The 25,146-nt window shown below is 43.0% G+C and overlaps 1 protein-coding gene across 5 annotated transcripts in view; it reads right to left on the reverse strand.

Annotated features, from left to right (window-relative positions):
* Positions 1-25,146, reverse strand: part of PTPN13 (protein tyrosine phosphatase non-receptor type 13) — a 196,459-nt gene that overhangs the window by 125,298 nt on the left and 46,015 nt on the right. For all 5 annotated transcript variants that reach the window (XM_061583095.1, XM_061583093.1, XM_061583092.1 and 2 more), the window contains exon 2: positions 18,063-18,182. In XM_061583095.1, the coding sequence (XP_061439079.1) occupies positions 18,063-18,177 (115 nt within the window). In that variant the 5' untranslated portion in view covers positions 18,178-18,182. The remainder of the gene's footprint in view (positions 1-18,062; positions 18,183-25,146) is intronic.

A 25,146-nucleotide genomic window follows, 5' to 3' on the forward strand; every position in this document is an offset into this window, starting at 1 on the left:
GTTTCTCTTCCCCAAAGGACATCTTATCGTTGCTAAGTGGAACAAGATTTCCCTTCATTCTCCCCCCTCCCTCCCGAATGCATAAGTCTTTCCAACAAAACAGAATTTTGATCTTCTTTGCAGGGCCACTGGAATTTTCTTTTTGGTATGGCTCTTGGTCAATTGTGTGTCATTTTCAGCAACTAGCTACCAGATCGCTGAGCTAATTACAGAGCTATGCAGCCTGGTCAAAGAAGCCTTGGGAGTCTTAATAAGCAGTGCCAGAAGACATAGCTAAGTAGTGTGGGGTATTCATTTTGTTTTGTTTAGAAATAAACACACCTTTATGAAGGCAATATAGCCTCATTATTCTGGCAAATAAAGTAAAAGACAAAAGACAAAGACAAAGGGGGCATTATTGCAATTTGTCGTAATGGGGATGTGCAATGAAAGATAATAATGTAAGAAGTCAAGAACAACAATTCCCCTTGCGGTCTATAACCTCTCTTCATCTCAACGCATTAAGAGGCAGTGCAATACAGTGGTTAGACAGAGTACTCTGTTGCTGAAGCTAGGGAGATCCCAGTTCAAATGTAGGATCAATACCCACTCAGTCATAAAACTTACTGGGTGATTTTGAGCCAGTCATTCTCTCTCCACCTAACCTACCTCGAAGGTTTGCTGTGATTACGAGGCCTTGAGCTTTTCAGAAGAAGGATGGAATTAAAAATTAATTAAATAACTGAGCCCGCTTCTCTTACAATCCTCTGTGGCCATCTCTACAAAACACTGGGATGATTCTGAAATGCTCAGTTTGGTGCTTTATCCTAAGAGCACTTTAATTTTTTTCCGCAGGGACACATCACAATATTAGACATGCAGCTTGACCACTGCGTATTAATCCTACATTCAATTCACTTAGCCATGTGGACAGGACAGGGTGGGCACCAGCACATAGCATTGGTATTGGTGTTTTTGAGTGCTGGGGGCCTGCTCCTTTTTTGCATTAGAAGCATAGCCTTTGTCTGCATGAACAGATCTACTCCAGCACAACAGGCAGGTTGCTAGGATGGTTGTGCGTGTGATTTAGCTGAGGGCCAGCATAGTGCCGTGGTTAGAATCCTGGGCTAGACCCAAATCCCCACTCAGGCTTGAAACTCATTGGATCTTCTTGAACCAGTCACCAACTCTCAGCCTGACCTACCTCACAGAGATGTTGTGAAGGTAAGCTAGAGGAAGGGACAACTATGTATACTGTCTGGTGCTCCTAAAAGGGAAAGGTGATACATAAATGTAATAAATAGGTATCCACAATTTTCCTAGGTCCTCACATTCTTTAATTAGCAGGGGTGGAGAGCACTGACTTGTAACCTTTCACTTCAATAATGAAGATTCACCCCACCCCAATGTTAAGATTACTGAATCTCATTTAACTTTGTTATATATACATGTGCTTAATATATTTGCAGGTACTGGATTACTGGTAGAAGTGAGTGCAAGAGGTCAACTGCAACATATTCAAAAGCTTATGTTGCTAGGTAGTTTCATCTGGAGGCCAAACCTGGTATTGTAAAGGATGGCTTGAGCTGGATTTATTGTTCTTACAGTCCATAACTAGGACTTGATTGTTTGTACAAACCTCCCTGTTCTATGAGGTGAGCACTGGACAGGGCAGAGCACTCCCTTACAACAAGAATCAGAGCTCCCACCCACCTGTCACAATGTCATTAAAGCACAGTCTCCCAACACGCCATTGGCACAGAGTTGGGTGGGACTGGTTGGCATTTGTACATGCAATATGATTGACTATTTAGTTGTAAGCACCACTTATATGGCAAGCTAACAAACAGAGGAAGCTTTTTAATCTATGTCAGAATTGTTGACTGTAGCTGCATATACGATAACCTGTTTATAGCAGTAGTAATGTAGTGTTTCTCAGTCTGGAATCGTTCATGCTTGTCCTCAACATGCTGCTTTTAATCTAGGTTGATTTTAGATCCTGCTGTCCACAAGGGTGTGTGTGGTAACTTGATATGTGTTTGAAAACCCTCCCCTTGATTAAGTTATCCACACCTTTTACTCCCTGCAAATGCCCCAGGTGAATGAAGGGTGTTGGTATATGCGATTTTGGTATATCCAAAACGTCACTGGACAGGTGTGGATATACTCCCCGTTGCCGGGACCACCTACATCTGTTTTCATGCATTTTCAAATGGACACACTGTGGGGTAATGCCAATGAATCTGCAATGAGCTTTTATTTTATTTCCTCAAGAAGTACTTTTCAAGGGCAAAAAATATGCAATAGATCTAGACTGTGTGTGAACTATGCAGAAAAAAACAAGTCTTCAATGATTCTAGAATAAAATGACATATTTATGCAGCCTAAGATTAATGACAAACTGGGACTATCTTCCCCTTATTTTGTTAGATGCCATAATGCTACTCAGCCAAACATCAGCTGGATCACCTATATTGGTCTCCCCTGAACACTGCAATGACTGCCTTGGTCTTTTTAAAAGTATTTTTATTAAGGTTATATCCTGCTCTTAATATGGGGCTTGCAGCAGTCTTCTATCCAAGAGACAGAACAGGTCCACATCAATCTAGCTGCAGTCATCAGGTGCTCCCAGGCAATCATCTGTCCCAGGGATAACTAATGAGGTGCCCTCCAGATGCTGCTGGATTACAATTCCCCATCAACCCCAGTGAACATGGCCAAAGACCAGGCATGATGGGAGTTGTAATCCAGAATTTCTAGAGGGCACCATGTTGGCTATTCCTGCTCTGTACATTTGCCTGTCTTTGTCTTATTTTATTGGTTTACTTGATTTTTGCTCTTCCTCATTTGTGAACCAAAGTGACATGCACCTTTGCACTCCCCAGATCTCACAATGCACAGCACAGCCAGCACATAATTGCACAGCATGACATTTAGAGCTGCCTTCTGTAGTTTTTGTAAACTATCCTACATAAAGAGGCAACACCTAATCAGAAGAACGAAAAAGAAAGACCTGCTCTTCTACATGCACAGATGCCCACAACACATAAAAGAAACATCACCGGAAAGACCAGTTACTTCTGACCTCATGCAGTACAAGGATACAAGATGCAGCATGCATCCTCATGCAACAAAGAATGTAAGGTACAGCATACACCCTCTGAATGTCAAGTGCTAATGCAGCTAATTAAACAGGTGGAATAACAGGACTGGCCTGGGATAGGCATCTCTGTGCAGATTAACCAAACATACAACACTTCATCATGATGTTGAAATGGAGGCTAACAATTGCTGGCCTTTGCCTCCCTGTCCAACAACTACTACTTATGCTACAGTACTGCTAAGTTAGTAATGGAAAAACCTGTGGCTTCTGTGTTAAATGAAATGCCCCCGAGTTTTATTATGCAGCCCAGCTAAGATGACATTGACTGTGTACACACCATACATTTAAAGCACACTGTTTTCCCCAAAGAATCCTGGGAACTGTAGTTTGTTAAGGGTGCTGAGAATTGTAGCTCAGTGAGGGGTAAAGTGCAGTTCCCAGGATTCTTTGAGGGAAATAATGTGCTTTAGATGCCTCGTGTATATGCAGTGTGCCTCCTTCAGAAGTGCCTTGCTAGAATCTACATCACTCAAGTTGTGGTAGTTGACAGCAGCTTAGATAGCTTCCAAGTTTACAAAGGACAGGCCAATTAATATGCAAAAGTATATCGTATTCAGAGTTAGTACCCTATATACTTGGTGTGAACTCATTCTAGTGTGGATCCTTATGTAGATAAAGTGTACCATCCACACGTAAGAGGGAGGTATTAAAAGATTTTAGGGGAAGCCCAAGTACCAAAAAAATGGGAGTGGGGAGACCTGAAGGGTGGAAAAACCCCTCACAGCCCAAATAGGACTGCACATGCTCAGTGGGTACAGAATACTGACTGTTAAGAGTTTAAAAAGCAGGATTCCAGGGGCTGGGTGGAATATCCTAGAAGAGAGAAGAGGAGCACTCCATGCTCCAACATTTTGCTGCAGGTCTCACTTGTATCTCCAGGTACAAAGTGTGAGGGACAAGCCATAGGTCCATAGTATGCCAACGGCATGTGACATCTCTGTTAAAACATCTGCAATGACTGCCTGTATACGTCAGGTTCAAAGCTCTTGTGTTGATATACAAAGCCCTGAACACCTGCTAGAGCCCTCAAATCCTAGCCCAGTCACCGATATCATCCAGAGGAGGACTGTTAGTTGTCCCCCACGTTACAGAGATCCGACTGGTCTCACCCAGAAGCCATGCATTTAGTGTCATCAGTCCCACGCTACAGAACACTCTTCCAGCAGAGGTGTGGCAGACACCCTTGCTTTTGACTACCAGGTGTCTCTAGAAGACGATTTATGCTGCTAGGTCTTTGCGGCTGTTCAGTTCTGGTCTTTTGATTAGCCAGTCACTTTAATGATTATCTGTATTGTTTAGTGCTGTACCCTGCCCTGATGTTTTATGATACAACAGTATAGAAATACTTGTATAAATAAATAAATAAATAAATGCTTACGAGCTTCTAGGGGCATCCAGCTGGGAACTGCTGGAGACGGCATTCAGAGCTCAATGAACCTTTTGCTCTTATTCAGTGAAGCAACTCTGAAGTTCTTACAAATGTTTCTTGAATGTAAGAAGCTGCCTTGTACCAAGTCAGGCCGCTGGTTCTTTAAGCCCAGTATTGTTTACTCTGAGCAGCAGTGGCTTTCTAAAGTCCCTGGCAGAATTCAGTCTGAGTCTTGCTACCAATGATCCTTTAACTGACAATGCCGGAATTAAGCCTTGAACTTTCCAAATGCAATGTGGTTCAAAGTTGACTTATCTTTCCCTCCATGCACTGACATAGGCAAGGATACAATGTTCTGTTGGGCCACACTGAGTTTCAAGCTTTGATGTTACCCAAAATGCTAAGTTATTGGTTTTGCATCATAGAGCTCTTTATTACACAGCCACCCCACAGGGGTGGGGAACGTTTGGTCCTCTGGATGTTATTGAACTACAACTCCCATCATCTCTGGCCATTGGCCATTGTAGCTCATCAACATCTGGAGGGCCAACGGTTCTCCACCTCTGCTTGTAAGGCATTAATAGTTCCATTTCACAGATGACTGTATGGAGGCCAAATAATCACATCAGTGTAAGGAGTTTACAGCTGAGCAGCAACCAATGTCTGACCATAGAAGATCATGACTCCTAATCTACTCCTGTATCTATAAAATTCAAGGATTATTAATGTAGAATTATTAATTTAGAAATGTTGGGGTGGGGAGGTTTTTTCAGCTTGTGGGCCGGATCACCTCAGTGGAAAGCTCGCAGGGGCTATGTTCCACCAGTGGCTGGGGGACAGACCCAAAAGTGGGTGGAGCTAGAGAAGCACTTAACTTCCCCCATTTCAATCTTAAAGCAGTCTTAAAGACTGCCATCTCAGCCGGGAATAACAGGTTCAGAAAATTCTGTTCCTTAGCTCAGAAAAAAAAATGGAAAGATTACTACAACAATGAATATCATCACTGGGCTAAGAGCCATGTTAGAACAGTTAACGTTGGGTACGCTTGATCCCTTTGCCTGCGAGTGTTGCCTGGGAACCCCAGCCAGAGCAAGAATTGGCTTTGTTCTTATCATTTAGATCTCAGAAGCTGGCATTAAGCAAGTGCTCTACTAGCTTGAGGGCACTCTCACACAAACTTCTGAAGAATTATCTCCATCCTCTTCTCCTCATTGCTCTACTATGAATAATGAAACTTGCTAGAAAGCTTAGAACAGGGCTACCTCCACAAAACCCAACATCTTATTCAAATCATTCAGGCCGCATCTGCAGCTTGCATTTAAATCGCCCTTACATCACTTCAGCAGTCATGGCTTCCCCCAAAGAATCCCAGGAACTGCAGTTTGTTAAGAGTGCTGAGAGTTGTTAGGAGGCCCCCTATTCCCCTCACAGAGCTCTGAAAGAGTTTGCCCCTTTTGTTCACAGGCAAACAGGATTCAGAATATGAAATGTAAAGGGAAGGACTCTGTTGCTATTCACATGGATGCAGGCAAAATTAAAGAGCCCTTTGCCTAGGACTTCAAATGCGAGGTTGATCTGCCTAAATTGAGGAAGGGCTCTGCAAAAAAAACCCTGCAAGTCTTTGTTTATTCATTCCTTCATTGTATATTTTTGCCTGCTCTTCCTCATATGATCCCAGGACATGTTACCATGTGATTAAAACAACAATTCACACCAATAAGAGCAGATAAATATAATACTAAAACACATTGCATAACAGTCATGGTATCTAATTGCAGCAGGAGCTAGCATCCCATAATTACCTAGACAAATTGATAGGTTGTTGCCTAGAACTAGAATGGCAAAAGTGTTGGTTACCAGGTATGCTTCCAGGGGAAGAGCATTCCACAGTCAGGGTACTACCACAGAGAAGGCATCATCCTGTGTCACCACTAGACATGGGATCCGTTAGCTGGTCCCAGTTTGAAAGCATTTCATTGACCTAACAGGCTGGTATTGATTTGAGTTTGCTATTTGACCACTAGAGCTTTTTACCAATCCATTTTTCTCCCTTGCAAAAATATTGATATTAATATAGATTTTATCAAGGAAATAGCAATAATTTAAAAGGAAATAGCAATATTTTAAAAGAAAATATCGATAAATGAAAAGAAAGTTTGACAAAATTGTCGTTCTTAATATCAATATTTTAGAGGCAGGTTTTTTTAAAAAAAAAATCGTTTCTGAAAATAGCCACAGAAAATCACTACATAAAAATCTGATGCACAATGATAGAGAATAAGCAAATTAATGGTACCAAATCGGGTAGAATTCTAACACATCCCTAGCCACCACCCAATGCCTCTGCTGAGGTAGGGTGGCAATGAGAAGGCTTTCCACCCTAATCTAAGGACTTGGGCAGGTCAAAACAGAAAGAGGTTTCCTTTGGATACCCTAGTCCCAAGCCATTTAGGGTTTTATAGGTCAGAACTACCTTAAATTCAGCCCAAAAGCAAATAGGCGGTTAATGTAAGTCTTTTGGGATCAGCATTCTATGATCCCTGTTAGCTGCCTCAGTCAATATTCTGGCAGCCTTATTTTGTGGCAGTAATCACTCTAGGGATCAGAAAGTTAAAGAGTTCCTTCCTTGTGTCTTGTTTAATGCAGAAGCAAACAGGGATGGGGGAGAAATTAGATTCAGTTCCCACATAAAGGCAAATCTACTTAAATTGCACTTTCCAGAACAATATGCAAACCAAAACAGCCGTCCTTCAGAATTCACACCTCTCCACATTTTGCAATCTGGTTCTCTGACCAAGTAATGTGTACAAAAATGCATACACTAGGGCAAAGTGTGCCTAGAAATGCCTGTCAGTGAAAACAACATACAAAAATGCATTATATTGAGGAAAACCCTTGTGTATACTAGGCAAAATTGCAAACACAGAAGTGAATATTAGGAGAAATTCACATTAGTACACTGATGAATTTTCATGAGGACTTTTTTTTTTCATGAGGACTGATGTGGAAATGTGCAGAACTGAAGTTGAGATTCAACCAGAAAAAGGAGAAACTGAAATTGACAGATTCACCCATCCCTAGCTACAAGTCAGCATGCAAGGTTGACGTTGCTGACTTGGCCCTTGCTCAATTCAAAATATGCCCTCATTAGACAAAAACAAAAGGTTTAAGCAGACCTCCATTATGTATGATTTCAGACCATATATAACTCTCGCAGACTGAGAGGAAGGTCCTGTGCAGATATTTAGTCTGTACAAGAGATCATGCCTGCTGACCTACTCAACCACCATCTGCTCAAGGTTCCATCTCAACAAGGGCCTGCGTGTGTATACCCCAGTGTGTACTGGTTCAAAAGGTGTAATCCACACACTTCAAAATGGGAGAGTGCAGACTGCACATACAAAGCTTATGTATCTTGGAGGGTATACATGTCAGTACCAAATGAAGACATAACCTTGTAGATATAAAAGTTGGGCACAATAACTGGGTGGAACCAATATCCCAACCCTATTCTAACTCTACTGGCATACCGCTCTAACAGTTAGAAGTTTTTCCTGACTGAACATCAGGAAAAACTTTGTAATTGCTACAGCAGTAGAACAATGGAACCAATTACCCAGAGAGGTGGTGGGCTCTCCAACACTGGAGGCATTCAAGAGGCAGCTGGACAGCCACCTGTCAGGTATGCTTTAAATTGGATTCCTGCATAGAGCTGGGGGTTGGACTTAATGTCCTTGTAGGCCCTTTCCAACTCTACTATTCTATGATTCTATCCTTCCTACAGATCTAAACAATTTAAATATCTACTTAGACTTCCCTTCCAAATCGGGGGGGGGGGGAGGAATGTGAGAGAGAATCATGGAATTGGAAGGGGCCTATAAGGCCATTGAGTCCAACCCCCTGCTCAATGCAGGAATCAAAATCAAAGCATACCTGACAGGTGGCTGTCCAACGGCCTCTTGAATGCCTCCAGGGTGTGACAGCCTACCACCTCCCTAGGTAATTGGTTCCATTGTTGTACCGCTCTAACTGTTAGGAAGTTTTACCTGATGTTTAGTCGAAATCTGGCTTCTTGCAACTTGAGCCCATTATTCCATGTCCTGCACTCTGGGATGATTGAGAAGAGATCCTGGCCCTCCTCTGTGTGGCAACCCCAAGTACTTGAAGAGTGCTATCATATTTCCCCTCAGTCTTCTCTTCTCAAGGCTAAACATGCCCAGTTCTTTCAGTCTCTTTCAGTCCTCTGATTATCCTCGTTGCACTTCTCTGAACCTGTTTCAGTTTGTCTGCGTTCTTCTTAAGGTGTGATGTCCACAACCGGACGCAGTACTCAAGATGAGGTCTAAATAGTGCCAAATAGAGGGGAACCAATACTTCACGCGATCCGAAAACTATACATCTGTTAATGCAGCCTAAAATAGCATTTGCCTTTTTTGTTTCTGTCTTCCAAGGTATTAGCTATCCCTCCCAATGTTGTGTCATCTGTAATTTTGAAAAGCATTCCTTGTGCCTCCTCATCCAAGTCATTAATGAAAATGTTGAAGAGCACTGAATCCAGGACCAAGCCCTGAAGTACCCTGCTCATTACCTCCTCCCAGTTTGAGAAGAAACCATTGAGAAGCACTCTTTCAGTACAATTCTACAGCCAACTGTGGATCCACCTGATAGTTGTTCCATCCAGCCCACATTTAGCTAACTTGCTAATCAGAATATCATGGGGCACTTTGTCAAAAGCTCTGCTGCAGTGGAGATATATTATGTCCACAGCATTCCCATAGTCTACCAGGGAGGTTGCCCGATCAAAAAACGAGATCAGTCTGACAGGATTTGTTCTCGATAAATCCATGTTGGCTTCTAGTAATCACTGCATTGTTTTCAAGGTGCTTACAGATCGACCGCTTTATAATCTGCTCCAGAATTTTCCCAGGGATCGATGTCAGGCTGACTGGTCTGTAGTTCCCCGGTTCCTCCTTTTTGCCCTTTCTGAAGATTGGGTCAGCATTAGCCCTCCTCCAGTCATCCAGCACTTCACCCATCCTCCACGATTTCTCAAAGATAATAGACAGTGGTTCCGAGAGTTGTTCAGCCAGTTCCTTCAATACTCTAGGATGCAGTTCATCAGCCCATGCAGATTTGAACTCGTTCAAAGTTATTAGGTATTCCTTGACCAGGAGGGTCATAGACTTCTGCTTTTTCTTTGTCATCTGTTATCATTTTGCCATCCTCATTGAGTAGCTGTACCGCCATTTCTTTTCTCCATCTTTTACTATGGATGTACCTGAAGAAAGCTTTTTTGTTGCTTTTGGCATCTCTCACTAACTTCAGCTCATTCTCAGCTTCAGTCTTCTTGACGTCAACCCTGCAATTCTATGCTACCTGTCTGTACTCTTCCTTTGTGGTCTGGCCTTCCTTCCACTGCCTGTATGTGTCCTTTTGTGTTTTCAGGTCAACTTGAAGCTTTCTGTGAAGCCACACTGGCTTCTTCTGCTGGCTTCCCCCTTTCTTCCTTGACACAATTGTTTGTCATTGTGCCTTTAGAATTTCCTCTTTTAGAAACTCCCACCCTTCTTGGACTCCTTTTCTTGTTAGGGTCGCTTGCCATGGAACCTTACTTACCATTGTTCTGAGTTTATTAAAATTTGCTTTCCTGAAGTCCAGGGTATGTGTATGGGACAAAAAGGGAATGAATGTATAAGACGACAATTGAACTTGGGCCTGATCCAATACACAGACACGTTTGCAAATTCCACTCAAGGAATTTGCACTAGATTCCACTCAAGGTTTGAGATTTATACTGTAACTGCCTTCTATTCATTCCAAATAGTCATTCCAAAACAAAATGAACAAATTAATGAACCATTCAGGGTGGACAATTTATTTTGCTGACATGACAAGCACCAGGCCATTGTGTGAAGTAGCTGCCAAGTACAGAAAGGGAATGTTTTCATGGCAACCCATGTGCCTGAGGTTCATCTACCTCTTGAACACCACAACACTTCAAGTATATTGCCAAGATATCATGTGTGGGTTTTTTCTGGTGTTTTTGGAAGACCAAAGCCTACTGACCCCAGTTGTTCATGCATTTGCAACCTTAAGTTGGATTGCTGCAATGCACTCTATGTGGGGCTGCCCATGAAGATGATATGGAAGCTACATAATGTGGTTGCTAAGTTGCTTTGGGGGCAAACTACCACCAGTACATAACACCTTGCTTACAGGATTTGCACTGGCTGCCAATCTGCTACTGGGCCAAGTTCAAATTTGTGTTACAAACATTTAAGGCCCTATACAGCTCGGAACGACATCACTTGAGAGACCATCTTATCTCTTCTATGACCAGTAGGTCACTGCATTCTGCTTAAAGTCCAAAACATATCAGGAGTACGCTCAACAGGAACTCAAAGCAAGTCTTTCTGTGTGGCCGTCCCTGTTCTGTGAAAAAAAGCAAACCTTTCGAGATACAATAGGCACCTACTATCTATACTAACCGGAAACAAGACATTTAACTTTCAACAAGATTTTCCAGCTGGATGAAAAGGTCTCTGCCTTACAGTGTTCATTTTGTACTAGTTTTAAAACCATCTTTATTTATTTATTTATTTATTTGGTGCTGTTTTAAAAAATATTTTTAGCTATTCTTAAGGTATGTTTGTAAACTGCCTTGAGAAACATGTAAAAGGCAATCCACAAATAAACAAACAACAACAACAGAGCATGCTAAGAAACATAGGATGGCTGAAGGGAAGGGAAGGGACATGGATGGATTCTAACATTTCCTGATCCCCCCATTGCCAATAAGATATATGGCTGCGGGCTTGCGCTTGCCGTGGTTTAAAAGATATAAGTGATTAATCAATGGCAACAACATTGCACAAGTCCTGTAATTCTTTTCCATCTTTCAAGAAAGGCATGTGCAACAAAAAAAAGACGCACTGCATTGTGCTTTAACAGCCCCTGTTTGGTTTGATTTTATGATTCAACAATAAAAACCCTATTTGTGAAAGATGAAAGGACAGAGAACACTTACTGCATCATGAGCGCAGTTCCATGAAAGTGCTCTAGAGACAATGCTGGTATTTGAAAATAAGTGTGTCATTCAGAAGTGTGTGTATGTGAATTAATAAAGGATTTTATTTTTGGGGGGGAGGGGAGAATCAAGCTGAGATAATCACAGAATTCAAGTACAGTAAAGCTCATGAGCCCAAGGCAATTCCCAGACTGTTCAAAGTGTGGTTTCAAAAAAGAATCCAGTCCTTGGAAGTTAATCACATTGGGCAATGTGAGAGATCTATTCGGGGTAAAGATGCATACAACTGGGTTACAATTTTGGTTTCCTCACCAACCCGTCTAACAGCAAACATGGGAAGTTGAAGTGCCTATCAATTTGGAAGCAAAGCAGAGATAGCCACACAAAAGTAAGGTAGTGTTTCTACCAGGGGACTTCCTAGGTATGCAGAAGTATAGAAGTTTATACATTTAAACGTCAAAGTACCAAAAATGACCCCATGAATTTCCAGGACCTGGAAGCTTCCAGAACCTATAGAACGTTGAGGGCACAGAGATAAGAAAATATTTTTTCTCATTGCTGGAGGAAATCTAACTGTTTTAATGGTTCCCTTGAATCTTGTTTGAATTATGCTGCTTTTAGTAATTTTGGTTTTATTTGTGTTTAATTCATTGCTGATTTATTTGTTTTCTTATTCAGACTTTTTATACTGCCTTCTACGTTAGTCTCAAAGTGGTATACAAAAGAAATGTTAAAAACAGAACATCAGCAATAAAATGACAGTACAAAGTCTGAAGGCGCAGATATTAACTTAAAGGCAGAATCAAAATATAACGATATACTAGAAAATTAAACACCAGCAAAAGCCTGGAAAGATAACTATGTTTTTAAAGGGGGAAATGAGAGCACTTGCCTGAGCTCAAAGAGATACTTCTGCAAGGAAGGTGCCACCACAGGAAAGGCTCTTTTTTTGGCCACCATAAACTGAACCTCTCTAGGTTGTGACGGCACCCCCAAAAGACCCTTGTCAGTTGGCTGTAGGGATGGGAGAATCTCTCAAATTCAGCCTCTTAGCCTAACCTACCTCACAAGGTTGTTGTGAGGTTAAATGGAGGGGGAGTGAAACATGTATGCTGCCTTGAACTCCTTGGAGGAAAGGCGGGATACAAATACAATAATAAAAATAAATAAATACATAAATAAAATAATACATGCATCGTTATGCACACTTTGCCCTAGTATACAAATTTTTGTGCACATTATTTGGCAGGAGAACTGCACTGCAAAATTTGGAGAAGTGTGAATTTAAAAGGATGTCTGTGTGTAAGTTTGTGCATTCTTTTAAAAAGTGCACATTGGGGGGGTTCGCCTTTAAATGCAAAGTGAACTGAATTTCTCCCCCATCCCTAGTTCATTGCAATGATTGCGTAGGACAGTAACAATCTGGTTCCAAATTGTTTAGGGCTTTGGAGTTCAGAACCAAAACCTTAAACCTTGTCTGGCAGCTTATTGACAGCCAGTGCAGGTTTTCCCCCCGAGAGAAGTGCAATATGACTACGGTAGGATACCCCAATGAGTCAGCTAGCCACTAGCTGCAACTTGTTAACCACCTTTTTTAAAGGAAAGGAGGGGTATACATTTTTTAAATAAACAAATAAACAAGACTGTAGAACATCTAGGATTGTCCCAAGATAATACAAATGAAGTGCTTTGGGAACATTCTAAAACAGACTTTGCCAATCTGGTACCTTCTAGAAATTTTGGACCACGATTCCCATCAGCCTGATGGAAATTCTGTGGTTCCAAAAATCTGGTAGGCACAAGGTTGTGAAGGCTGTTCTAAAAAGAATATCCAGAATTGCCAAATGAAGCTATCATCCATTCCCTGCCATTTAGTCCTCCCTATCTCTGTGAGCAAGGCTTCTCAACAATGGTGACCCTCAAAACAAAAACAGTTTAGTCCTAAGAAATGAGCTGCAAATTAGCCTTTCTAAGTTCACCCCTCTTTGAAATGAAATCTAGAACAACATACAATTTCAGTGGGACACCTGGGCATGTAAGAGAGAAACACACTAGTTTTCAGTCATTTCACAGCCTTTGGAGAGACTGAAAGAACTGGGCATGTTTAGCCTGAAGAAGAGAAGACTGAGGGGAGATACGATAGCACTCTTCAAGTATATGAAAGGTTGTCACAGAGGAGGGCCGGCATCTTTTCTCAATCATCCCAGAGTGCAGGACACAGAATAATGGGCTCAAGTTGCAGGAAGCCAGATTTCAACTGGACATCAGGAAAAACTTCCTAACTGTTAGAGCCATACGACAATGGAACCAATTACCTAGAGAGGTAGTGGGCTCTCCAACACTGGAGACATTCAAGAGGCAGCTGGACAGTCATCTGTCAGGAATGCTTTGATTTGGACTTCTTCATTGTGCAGGGGGTTGGACTTGATGGCCTTATAGGCCCCTTCCAACTCTACTATTCTATGATTCTAAGTGTAAAAATCACTGGTTTTTATTTTGTAGTAATCCTATGGTAACACTGTATATTGCCATTTTAGGATTAGTAATGTGAATTATTAGCACTATTAAGTATAAATCAAATGTGAAAATATGAAGTGGGTCTCATGTCACAAATTGGGTGTCTGAGGTGGGTCTCAGGTCTGAACCAGTTGAAGACCACTGTCGTCAGGATCCCATTTGCAACACAGAAATAATGATTCTGGCCTACTTTACCGGGCAGCTGTAAGGGAGAACTGCAAAAAAAGTGTATGACTTCGGACACTCTCAAGTGCTCTGTAAATATTAAGTATGGTTATTATTTCTATTACTGTAGTGATGATAGGGATATGAATTGCTGTGTGTTCTAGATTATTATAATCTAGATTATTCATCATCATCATCATCATCATCATCATCATCATCTGCCTCCTCTCCTCACAGCTCTTTGCAACGTATATAAATCTCCTAAAGCAGATGCGAGACCCTGCACAATACCTCTACTCCCCTATCTCCAATGGTGTAACTTACTTTTATCGCTGAACTGGGCTGTATGAAATTAATTTAAGTGAGAAAGAAGCAGTCATAAATGAATGAAAATAAAAAAGAACACAAACTCTGGCAAAAGAAATGCAAGAAGACAATAAGGGATGCTAAAAAAGAATTTGAGGAGCACATTGCTAAGAACATAAAAACCAACAACAAAAAATTCTATAAATACATTCAAAGCAGGAGACCATCTAGGGAGACAATTGGACCCTTGGATGATAAGGGAGTCAAAGGGGTACTAAAGAACGATCAGGAGATTGCAGAGAAGCTAAATGAATTCTTTGCATCTGTCTTCACAGTGGAAGATATAGGGCAGATCCCTGAACCTGAACTAACATTTGCAGGAAGGGATTCTGAGGAACTGAGACAAATAGTGGTAACGAGAGAGGAAGTTCTAAGCTTAATGGACAATATAAAAACTGACAAATCACCGGGCCCGGATGGCATCCACCCGAGAGTTCTCAAAGAACTCAAAGGTGAAATTGCTGATCTGCTAACTAAAATATGTAACTTGTCCCTCGGGTCCTCCTCCATGCCTGAGGACTGGAAAGTGGCAAATGTAACGCCAATCTTCAAAAAGGGATCCAGGGGGGATCCCGGAAATTACAGGCCAGTTAGCTTAACTTCTGTCCCTGGAAAACTGGTAGAAAGTATTATTAAAGCTAGATTAACTAAGCACATAGAAGAACAAGCCTTGCTCAAGCAGAGCCAGCATGGCTTCTGCAAGGGAAAGTCCTGTCTCAGTAACCTATTAGAATTCTTTGAGACTGTCAACAAGCATATAGATAGAGGTGATCCAGTGGACATAGTGTACTTAGACTTTCAAAAAGCGTTTGACAAGGTACCTCACCAAAGGCTTCTGAGGAAGCTTAGCAGTCATGGAATAAGAGGAGAGGTCCTCTTGTGGATAAGGAATTGGTTAAGAAGCAGAAAGCAGAGAGTAGGAATAAACGGACAGTTCTCCCAATGGAGGGCTGTAGAAAGTGGAGTCCCTCAAGGATCGGTATTGGGACCTGTACTTTTCAACTTGTTCATTAATGACCTAGAATTAGGAGTGAGCAGTGAAGTGGCCAAGTTTGCTGACGACACTAAATTGTTCAGGGTTGTTAAAACAAAAAGGGATTGCGAAGAGCTCCAAAAAGACCTCTCCAAACTGAGTGAATGGGCGGAAAAATGGCAAATGCAATTCAATATAAACAAGTGTAAAATTATGCATATTGGAGCAAAAAATCTTAATTTCACATATACGCTCATGGGGTCTGAACTGGCGGTGACCAACCAGGAGAGAGACCTCGGGGTTGTGGTGGACAGCACGATGAAAATGTCGACCCAGTGTGCGGCAGCTGTGAAAAAGGCAAATTCCATGCTAGCGATAATTAGGAAAGGTATTGAAAATAAAACAGCCGATATCATAATGCCGTTGTATAAATCTATGGTGCGGCCGCATTTGGAATACTGTGTACAGTTCTGGTCGCCTCATCTCAGAAAGGATATTATAGAGTTGGAAAAGGTTCAGAAGAGGGCAACCAGAATGATCAAGGGGATGGAGCGACTCCCTTACGAGGAAAGGTTGCAGCATTTGGGGCTTTTTAGTTTAGAGAAAAGGCGGGTCAGAGGAGACATGATAGAAGTGTATAAAATTATGCATGGCATTGAGAAAGTGGATAGAGAAAAGTTCTTCTCCCTCTCTCATAATACTAGAACTCGGGGACATTCAAAGAAGCTGAATGTTGGAAGATTCAGGACAGACAAAAGGAAGTACTTCTTTACTCAGCGCATAGTTAAACTATGGAATTTGCTCCCACAAGATGCAGTAATGGCCACCAACTTGGATGGCTTTAAAAGAAGATTAGACAAATTCATGGAGGACAGGGCTATCAATGGCTACTAGCCATGATGGCTGTGCTCTGCCACCCTAGTTAGAGGCAGCATGCTTCTGAAAACCAGTTGCTGGAAGCCTCAGGAGGGGAGAGTGTTCTTGCACTCGGGTCCTGCTTGCGGGCTTCCCCCAGGCACCTGGTTGGCCACTGAGAGAACAGGATGCTGGACTAGATGGGCCACTGGCCTGATCCAGCAGGTTCTTCTTATGTTCTTATGTTCTTAATGCAGAGAGAGCCAGTAAAGGAAGAAGAGGAAATGGGATTTGAATTGCTCCTTTTCGGAGCAAAAACAGACAACAGCTGTGCACAATTAGGTTTGTTGAGATAAAGAATAGTTTTCCCTAGTACCTTGAGTAGGCACTCAGAGAGGGTTGTGGGTTGTTGTGCGGGGTGTGTATGTGGTTTTATTTTATTTTATTTTTAGAACTGCAATAAAATTTGACCTTTGAGGCTCATTTTTGTGTTCAGGAGTCTGGACTAGGAGGAGAGACTGCCACAGGCTTTTCTCTTTGGCACGGTGCCAAATGTGTCACCACAAAGACGGAGTTCCAAATGCTTGGGATGGGAACTTGCAGCATGGCTATTTCTCCCGTTCAATTTTTTTAATCAATGGTGATAAATCAAAGCTGCTGACGCAACTGCCCCTTTTGCTCCAGCAGTGCTACCACATTGCACTCTGACCCACAGCCTGGTGGTGGGCTATGGGAACCCGTCCCCTGACCAATATTCCAGACCCCTTCCTTGACTGTTCAGCTTTCATTAAAACAAAGAGCAAGTCTCTAGCCCCTTTACTCATGGAGGTAAGGTGAAAAACATGTGGGCAGTATCACTCTACCAGCAACCACGGGTTATGAGTGCCACAGGGAAAATATGAGAGAGGCATAGAGCATGCTTGGAGAAATCCTGAGTTTGCAGAGATACAAAATGATATATTTTTTAAAAAATCTATGGGGATCCCTCCCCTCAAAAAACAGTCCAATGAGGATTGAGCACGCTCAGTAGCTATAGAATGTTGAGTACAGCTGGTAAAGAAAAATGGAATAGTGGTAGAATGGAGTAGCCAGGAGGGGAACATGGCTGCCTGGTACCCTAACAGCAACACTGCTGTTAGGATACACGGCAGTGTTTTGTTGAAAGTCTCTCTTATTCTATTCCATTCTCTTGTAAGAAGAGCATCTGCTCCCACTTCCCATTATTATGCCCCCGAAGTACAAAGGCACTGGGACAATTGATGCGCCAGAAACTAATTTTCCATTTTCCAGGGCTGCAGCTTAGTGGCGGAGCATCCGCTTTGCAATCCCCGGCACCTCCAGGTACAGCTGGGAAATATTCTCTGCCTGAAACCCTGGAGAGCTGCTGCCAATCAGTGTAGACAATAGTGAGCTAGATGGGCGAACGGTCTGACTCAGTATAAGGCAGCTTCCTATGTTCAATCTTGATTTTGCAGACATGACCCAATAAATAGAATACATTATTAGAATATTTCTTCACATTTTTGCCCTTTTGCAGGAATCTGTAACAGTGTTCTCCACCCACTACCCCCAATTATGTTCAACCATGAAACCTCACCAACAAGTTTCGGCTCCAGGCGTGACTTTGCTGCCAGAGGGGAGGGCTTACCTTTCCGGAACAACTCCTGAAGGCTTTCGGCGCTTTGATTCAATACAGCCCATATTTCTTCCTCATGCAGTGGTCCTCCCCGAACCTCCAGAGCTTCAGCCAGTGATACATGCATGTTATCTGAGGAATCAAGACAAGATAACCCTTGTTTAAGAACATGCCAGTATTCCATCAGCTCTCCCTTATGAGCAGGATTTGCATAGAATTCAGGAGGAATTTTGCTCTGAAGGCAACAATATTTTTGATGGACATAGGGGCAATTCAAACTTATTATTATTATTATTATTATTATTATTAGATTTGTTAGACGCCCATCTGGCAGAGATTAATCTGCTACTCTGGGCGACGTACAACAAAATACAAATACATTCCATATAAAAACATAAACAGAGAAGATTAAAAAATTAAAAAATTAAACCCCCCTAGAACTGCAATCTGCCAGCCTAACCCCCCTCCCATGCCTGGTTAAAGAGCCAGGTCTTCAAGGCCCATCGAAAACACAGCAAGGGGGCCTGGTGGAGGTCGGTTGGCAAGGAGTTCCAAAGTGAGGGAGCCACAACCGAGAAGGCTCTAGACCTCACCAATCTGGCTGCTTTTATGGGGGGAATAAGAAGTAGACCATTCGTGGATGATCTTGTTAGCCGACGCCCCTGGTGAGAGTGGAGGCGTCCCTTTAGGTAGAGTGGGCCAGCTTCAAATAGGGCCTTAAATGTTAAAGCCAGGACCTTGAATTTGGCCCGAGCAGCCACCGGTAACCAGTGCAGCTCCTTGAGGACTGGGGTAATATGATCTTGGCGGTGGCTGCCTTTAATCAGGCGAGCTGCCGCATTCTGCACTAGCTGCAGCTTATGGACCGTTTTCCAGGGAAGACCCACATATAAAGCATTACAGTAGTCCAAACGAGACAGAACCAAAGCATGTACTACTGAACGGAGCAAGCGGGCCGCTCGGGAGGTATTTGGATTCCTGAAAACATCACACACACAGGGCATACGAAGAGGGGTTGCTGTCAGTCAAAGTAGACAATCTGAGTCTCGATGGACCAAAGATCTGTTTGGTATAAAGGCAGTTTCACATCTATCCGCCCATTAAATGTGCTAAAAAGCATTTTTATTTTTGCTCACAGCTCTGCCCTGGCTAAGTTCTGTAACTGTAGGGATAATTTCTGTGCTCATGGGAATCCTCCTCGTGTCAGGTACGGCAGTTTAGAGGGATGCAGAAATTATTTTTATTATATATTATTGCATTTATATCCCACCTTTCTTCCACAAAGCTCAAGGGGCTGTACATGGTTCTTTCCCCCCCCCCATTTTATCTTCACAACAACACTATGGGGTAGGTTAGGCTGAGAGGCAATGACTGGCCCAAGTTCACCCTAGTGGGGATTTGAACCCTGGCCTCCCAGGTCACAGTCCAACACTCTATGATGTCTGAATGCAACTCTCCAAAATTTCAGATGGGTGTTTTTCCCGGGCACATTTATTTTATTTATTTATAAATCTTTGTATATTGCTATTTCATTTTTAAAATATCAAAGTGGTTAACAATGATAAAAACCATGCAGTAAAAACCATTTTTAAAATGCAGTAAGAACAAACGTCAACTATTGCAAATAAATGTCTTCTTAATTGCCTGCATAAGCCTGGTGGAAAGGAAAGGTTTTCAGCAGGCATATAATGCTTAAAGCAGAAGGCGCCTGCTGAATCTCTGTTGGCAGCGCATTCCAGAGAACTAGGCCAGTAACACAGAGCGCTTGATTTCGTGTCAATGTGAAATGAACCTTGCCAACTCAGGGGAGGCACTAAGGATTGAACCTGTGTCTTTCTGCCTGCAAAGCACTGTGTGCTCTACCACTGGGCTGTGGCCCTTCCTCTAATGCAGTCTATGAACAATTTGTCAGCTACAAGTTGCTCAGACTGAAGGGTCAGGACACAGAATCCACAGCTTTGAATGGTCAGACAAGACCCTTCTGGCTGTTTGTGTCACCTGATCTCTGCTGATCTGGAAACTGCAGTGGCACCATTTACCCATTTGTAATAGTGCCACTACAGCACAACAGAAATTAGACCAGCAATTCCCTTTGGGCTGCTCTATAAACCATCCTTAAGTGTAATTGGTGTAGCCTTTTATAAATCTTATTGCCCAAGACAATGATTTACTGATGAGAGATTTTATGGCCAAGAACTCCTTAAGTATCCAGCCAATTGCTAACAAGAAAGCAAGTATCATGTTTCAACAGCTGTTTCACTTTATATCAAGGGTTGTGTATGCACATGGGGTGGGTGGGGGAAATTACTTCAAAAATAACCCAAATTCTGTGAAAAAAATTCTGCAGTCTGAATAAACTATGCAAATTCAACATATTTCCATGAGTTCCTGCTTTTGCATAATTTATTCTGCTTTTGAAGTCACAACAACAGATAAGGAGCTGTGCAGGACACTGAAGCTCTGCTCCCTGGAAAAGTGATTCAGCCACTTATTTAGCCGCAGGCACTGTGCCCACAGCTTCAAGCCTGTCTTTGCAATCATAAGAACTAGCAACCTGGTTTTTTTAAAAAAGAGGAGAGCTGGTGTGGTGTAGTAGTTAAGAGTGTTGGACGAGGACCTGGAAAACCAGGGTTTGAATCCCCACTCAGCCATGAAGCTCACTGGGTGACCTTGGGCCAGTCACTGCCTCTCAGCCTAACCTACCTCACAGGATTGTTGTGGGGATTAAATGGGGAGGGGGAGAACCATGTACACTACCTTGAGCTCCTTGGAGGAAAGGTGAGATATAAATATAATTTTAAAGGGAAAAGGGGGGGAATCCTGACATTCTGCAGGAAATAATATGTTCCACAACTTTTGCCTCCCATAAAACTGCAGAACGCACACAAAGCCCTTTTAGATTTGTATCTTAACATATCTGCAGGCCAAAATCACGCATGTATTTTAAATCACCTCAGATTACCACTTGGAAATCTTAGCCAGCTTCAGTTAATGCTCATGAACATTCCCGAGTTATGCGTCTCCAGCTTTGTATACTTCACAATATCCCTTGGGTTGAGTGTGCGAGAAGACATACCCCTTATCTGTCAGTCCAGGACACTGGCTCTTACTTCCCTGTGACTAGAGATCTGAAGGCCCAGGAAAAAAGGGGGGACTTTTTTGTGAATTTTGCTGGGGGTTTTCCCAGACCTTCACATCTCTAAATATCTGAAGGATTATCTTACCCCTTATATACCCAGTTGATCACTGTGCTTTGCAGATACATCTTATCAGGAGGTCCACTCTGCCCAACATAGGAAGCAGATCTTTAGTACTGTGGCACCTACCCTTTGGAATTCCCTCCCCTTAAACATTAGACAGGCACCATTTCTGTTATCTTTTTGGCGCGTACTGAAGGCCTTGCTCCTTCAACAAGCCTTTTAACCCAGTCAGCATCTGTGCTGGAATTGTTTTTTTAAGATGTTTTTAAAGTTGTTCTTTAAATATGTTTTTAAGATGTTTTGTTTTAATATGTTTTAAAGTCTTTAAATAAGCACGGTCAGGTCTGGTCAGTGTCTGGATGGGAGACCACCTGGGAACCATATGTAAGCCGCCTTGGGTTTCATGAAAAGAAAGGCAGGGTATAAATGTAATAAATAAATAAATATACATTTAATTAATAACAATAATAACAACAATAATAATCTTCTTTCTAGTTAACATTGCCATTTTCTTCATCATCAGCCCCTCAGCTCTTCGGTCAAATTGATAAAATCAGGGGGGAAAGTTTGTCAGTTCCAATGAGGCCTTCTCCATTTGTTTTATTTTTAAGTAAGGTGCTACCATGTGCATCACTAAGGATGCACATACATGCTCTTATTATAAAAAAGAAATCAGAAAAACTCCCCTTCTCTGCTCAGAAAAGAAACAGGAAAAAGGAATCAAGTTTTCCCAGCAGGAGCCAAACTGGCAAGTCTTTCTCCAACATTTCATTCCAGAGAGCAAAGAGGGAGAGGAGATCTACATTGATGAAACTGACAAACTCCACTTCCCACCAATTTCTGTACAGGTGGCCAGTGTGGCATAGTGGTTGGACTACGACCTGGGAGACCAGGGTTCGAATCCCCACACAGCCATGAAGCTCACTGGGTGACCTTGGGCCAGTCACTGCCTCTCAGCCTCAGAGGAAGGCAATGGTAAACCACCTCTGAATACCACTTACCATGAAAACCCTGTTCATAGGGTTGTCATAAGTTGGAATCGACTTGAAGGCGGTCCATTTCCATTTTCAGGAGTGGTTAAAATGTGAAAAAAGCCATCCCGAAATTTATATAATTCTGTGTTGAACATTCTGGATGGAAGACTAAAATGTGCTTCAGGTAGAACACACTAGATCACAGGTGATGCAACAAACCCAGAAAAGTGGAAATATGTTTGTAAATCCCCCTTCCTACATGGTCAATTGATAGCACACTCAGTTCTCTGTGCCTGGAACCTTACGGAGCCAAAACAGAACTATTTATGCACAAGAGGGAGGTATCAACTGGTCTGGGGGAACCCCAGATGTACAGAAGTACAAAAAACTAGAACAATACTTTAAGAGAAGAACCCTAAAACAGCTTAATGAGGATTGAGCATGCTGAGTGGTCAAAGAATACCAGATGACTGCTAGGAATGGGGGAGTGAATGGAATATCATGGAAGAGGGTGTGGCTAACTGGCAGGATCTTGTTAGCTTCACACTGCAACATTTTGTTGCCAGTCCCCCTTGTTAATTCAAAAACCCAATACAACAGTGGAAGCGAGGCTCAAAAGTGCCTCAGGTGGCACATGAGAAATCTGAATGAGCTGGGGTTTTGCCCTCCTATGCTGGCATTTCCAAGTTAAAAGTCTGAACCTATATAACTAAATAGCAACTGAATTCACTTATAAGCCTGCAGTTATTTCATACTTGCTTGTAATCCCATCAACATATAATGCCAAGAATTAATGGCACAGATGTATTCCTAGAGAAAATAAATGCACAGATGTAATGGGAGCAGGGATGGAAAGTGTGATGTTCCTATATTAATGTATATATGGTAAGTGTTGTTGTTTAGAAGATACATGGTAAGTGGAGTGAAAGAGGAGGGGGAGTGAATGGGCAGTAGAATGCTAGATGATTGGCTGAGTGTTTAAAATGGCTGAACGTATAAAAGGAAGAGTGAGAGTGGAATCTGGGGGGAGAAGAGAAAGAGTGGGTTGTTTGGTGGGGTTTAGAGAGTTGTTTGCCAGGAGAGAGTGGAGAAGGACGGGGGTGGAGTTCGGATTAGTATTGAGTAAAACCATATGCTTATGTGCCTTAAGGCACTTCCAGGATAAGATCGCATGCATTCGCCGGGACTTAGACTCCAATATTATGGCAGTGGGATCTAATGAAGCATCCAGAACACGGTCTTGTCCTTGTTTATTGGATGAGTTTCAGTCTGTACAGCTTGAGGATGTTGACAAGATCCTTGGACTGGTGCGGGTGACCACATATGTGCTGGACCCTTGCCCCTCTTGGCTGGTGAAAGCTGGCAGGACCGGAACCGCTGGCTGGGCCAAGGAGATAATAAACGCCTCTCTGAGAGAGGGAGTAGTCCCTGACTGCCTGAAAGAGGCGGTTGTGAGACCGCTCCTGAAGAAACCCTCTTTGGACCCAGATAACCTGAACAACTATAGACCTGTGGCGAATGTTCCGTTCCTGGGCAAGGTGCTAGAATGGGTGGTTGCCGGCCAGCTCCAGGGGCTCTTGGATGACACTGATTATCTTGATCCATTTCAATCCGGTTTCAGGCCCGGTTTTGGCACTGAAACAGCCTTGGTCGCCCTGTATGATGACCTTTGTCGGGAGAGGGACAGGGGGAGTGTGACTCTGTTGATTCTCCTTGATCTCTCAGCTGCTTTTCATACCATCGATCATGGTATCCTTCTGGGAAGACTCACGGAGTTGGGAGTTGGGGGTACTGCTTGGCAGTGGCTCCGCTCCTACTTGGTGGGTTGCCACCAGAAGGTAGTGCTTGGGGAACATTGCTCGATGCCCTGGACTCTCCATTGTGGAGTCCCGCAGGGATCGGTACTGTCCCCCATGCTTTTCAACATCTATATGAAGCCGCTGGGTGCGGTCATCAGGAGTTTTGGGGTGCGTTGCCATCAGTACGCTGATGACACGCAGCTCTATTTCTCCTTTTCATCCTCTTCAGGTGAGGCTGTTAACATGCTAAACCGCTGTCTGGCCACGATAATGGACTGGATGGGAGCTAACAGACTGAAGCTCAATCCAGACAAGACCGAGACGCTGTTGGTGAGTGCCTTCTCTGCCCAGATGGAGGATGTTCATCCTGTTCTTGATGGGGTTACACTCCCCTTGAAGGAACAGGTGCATAGCTTGGGGGTTCTTTTTGATCCTTCCTTGTCACTTGAGGCCCAGGTGGCCTCGGTGGCACGGAATGCTTTCTACCATCTTCGCCTGGTAGCCCAGCTACGTCCCTATCTGGACAGTGACGACCTCGCCTCAGTTGTTCATGCTCTGGTAACTTCTAGACTGGACTACTGCAATGCGCTCTACGTTGGGCTGCCCTTGAAGACTGTTCGGAAACTACAACTAGTCCAGAATGCAGCGGCCAGATTGCTGACGCGGACCAGAAGGTCCGCTCATATAACACCTGTTCTGGCCCGTCTGCACTGGCTTCCTGTTTGTTTCCGGGCTAGATTCAAAGTGCTGGTTTTGACCTATAAAGCCCTACACGGCATGGGACCGCAATACCTGGTGGACCGCCTCTCCCAATATGAACCTACCCGGACACTGCGCTCAACATCTAAGGCCCTCCTCCGAGTGCCATCCCATCGAGAAGCTCGGAGGGTGGTGACTAGAACCAGGGCCTTTTCTGTGGTGGCCCCCGAACTGTGGAACAGCCTCCCCGATGAGGTGCGCCTGGCACCAATGCTACTATCTTTTCGGCGCCAGGTGAAAACCTTTTTATACTCCCAGGCATTTTAAAGTGTGTTTTAATAGCATTTTCATCATTATTTGTATTTTGGATGTTGTTTGGTTCTTTTATTGTTTGTTTGTTTTGTTTTCTTGATTTATTGTATTT

This window comes from Rhineura floridana, chromosome 9 (assembly GCF_030035675.1).
Source record: "Rhineura floridana isolate rRhiFlo1 chromosome 9, rRhiFlo1.hap2, whole genome shotgun sequence".
Classification (NCBI taxonomy): Eukaryota; Metazoa; Chordata; class Lepidosauria; order Squamata; family Rhineuridae; genus Rhineura; species Rhineura floridana.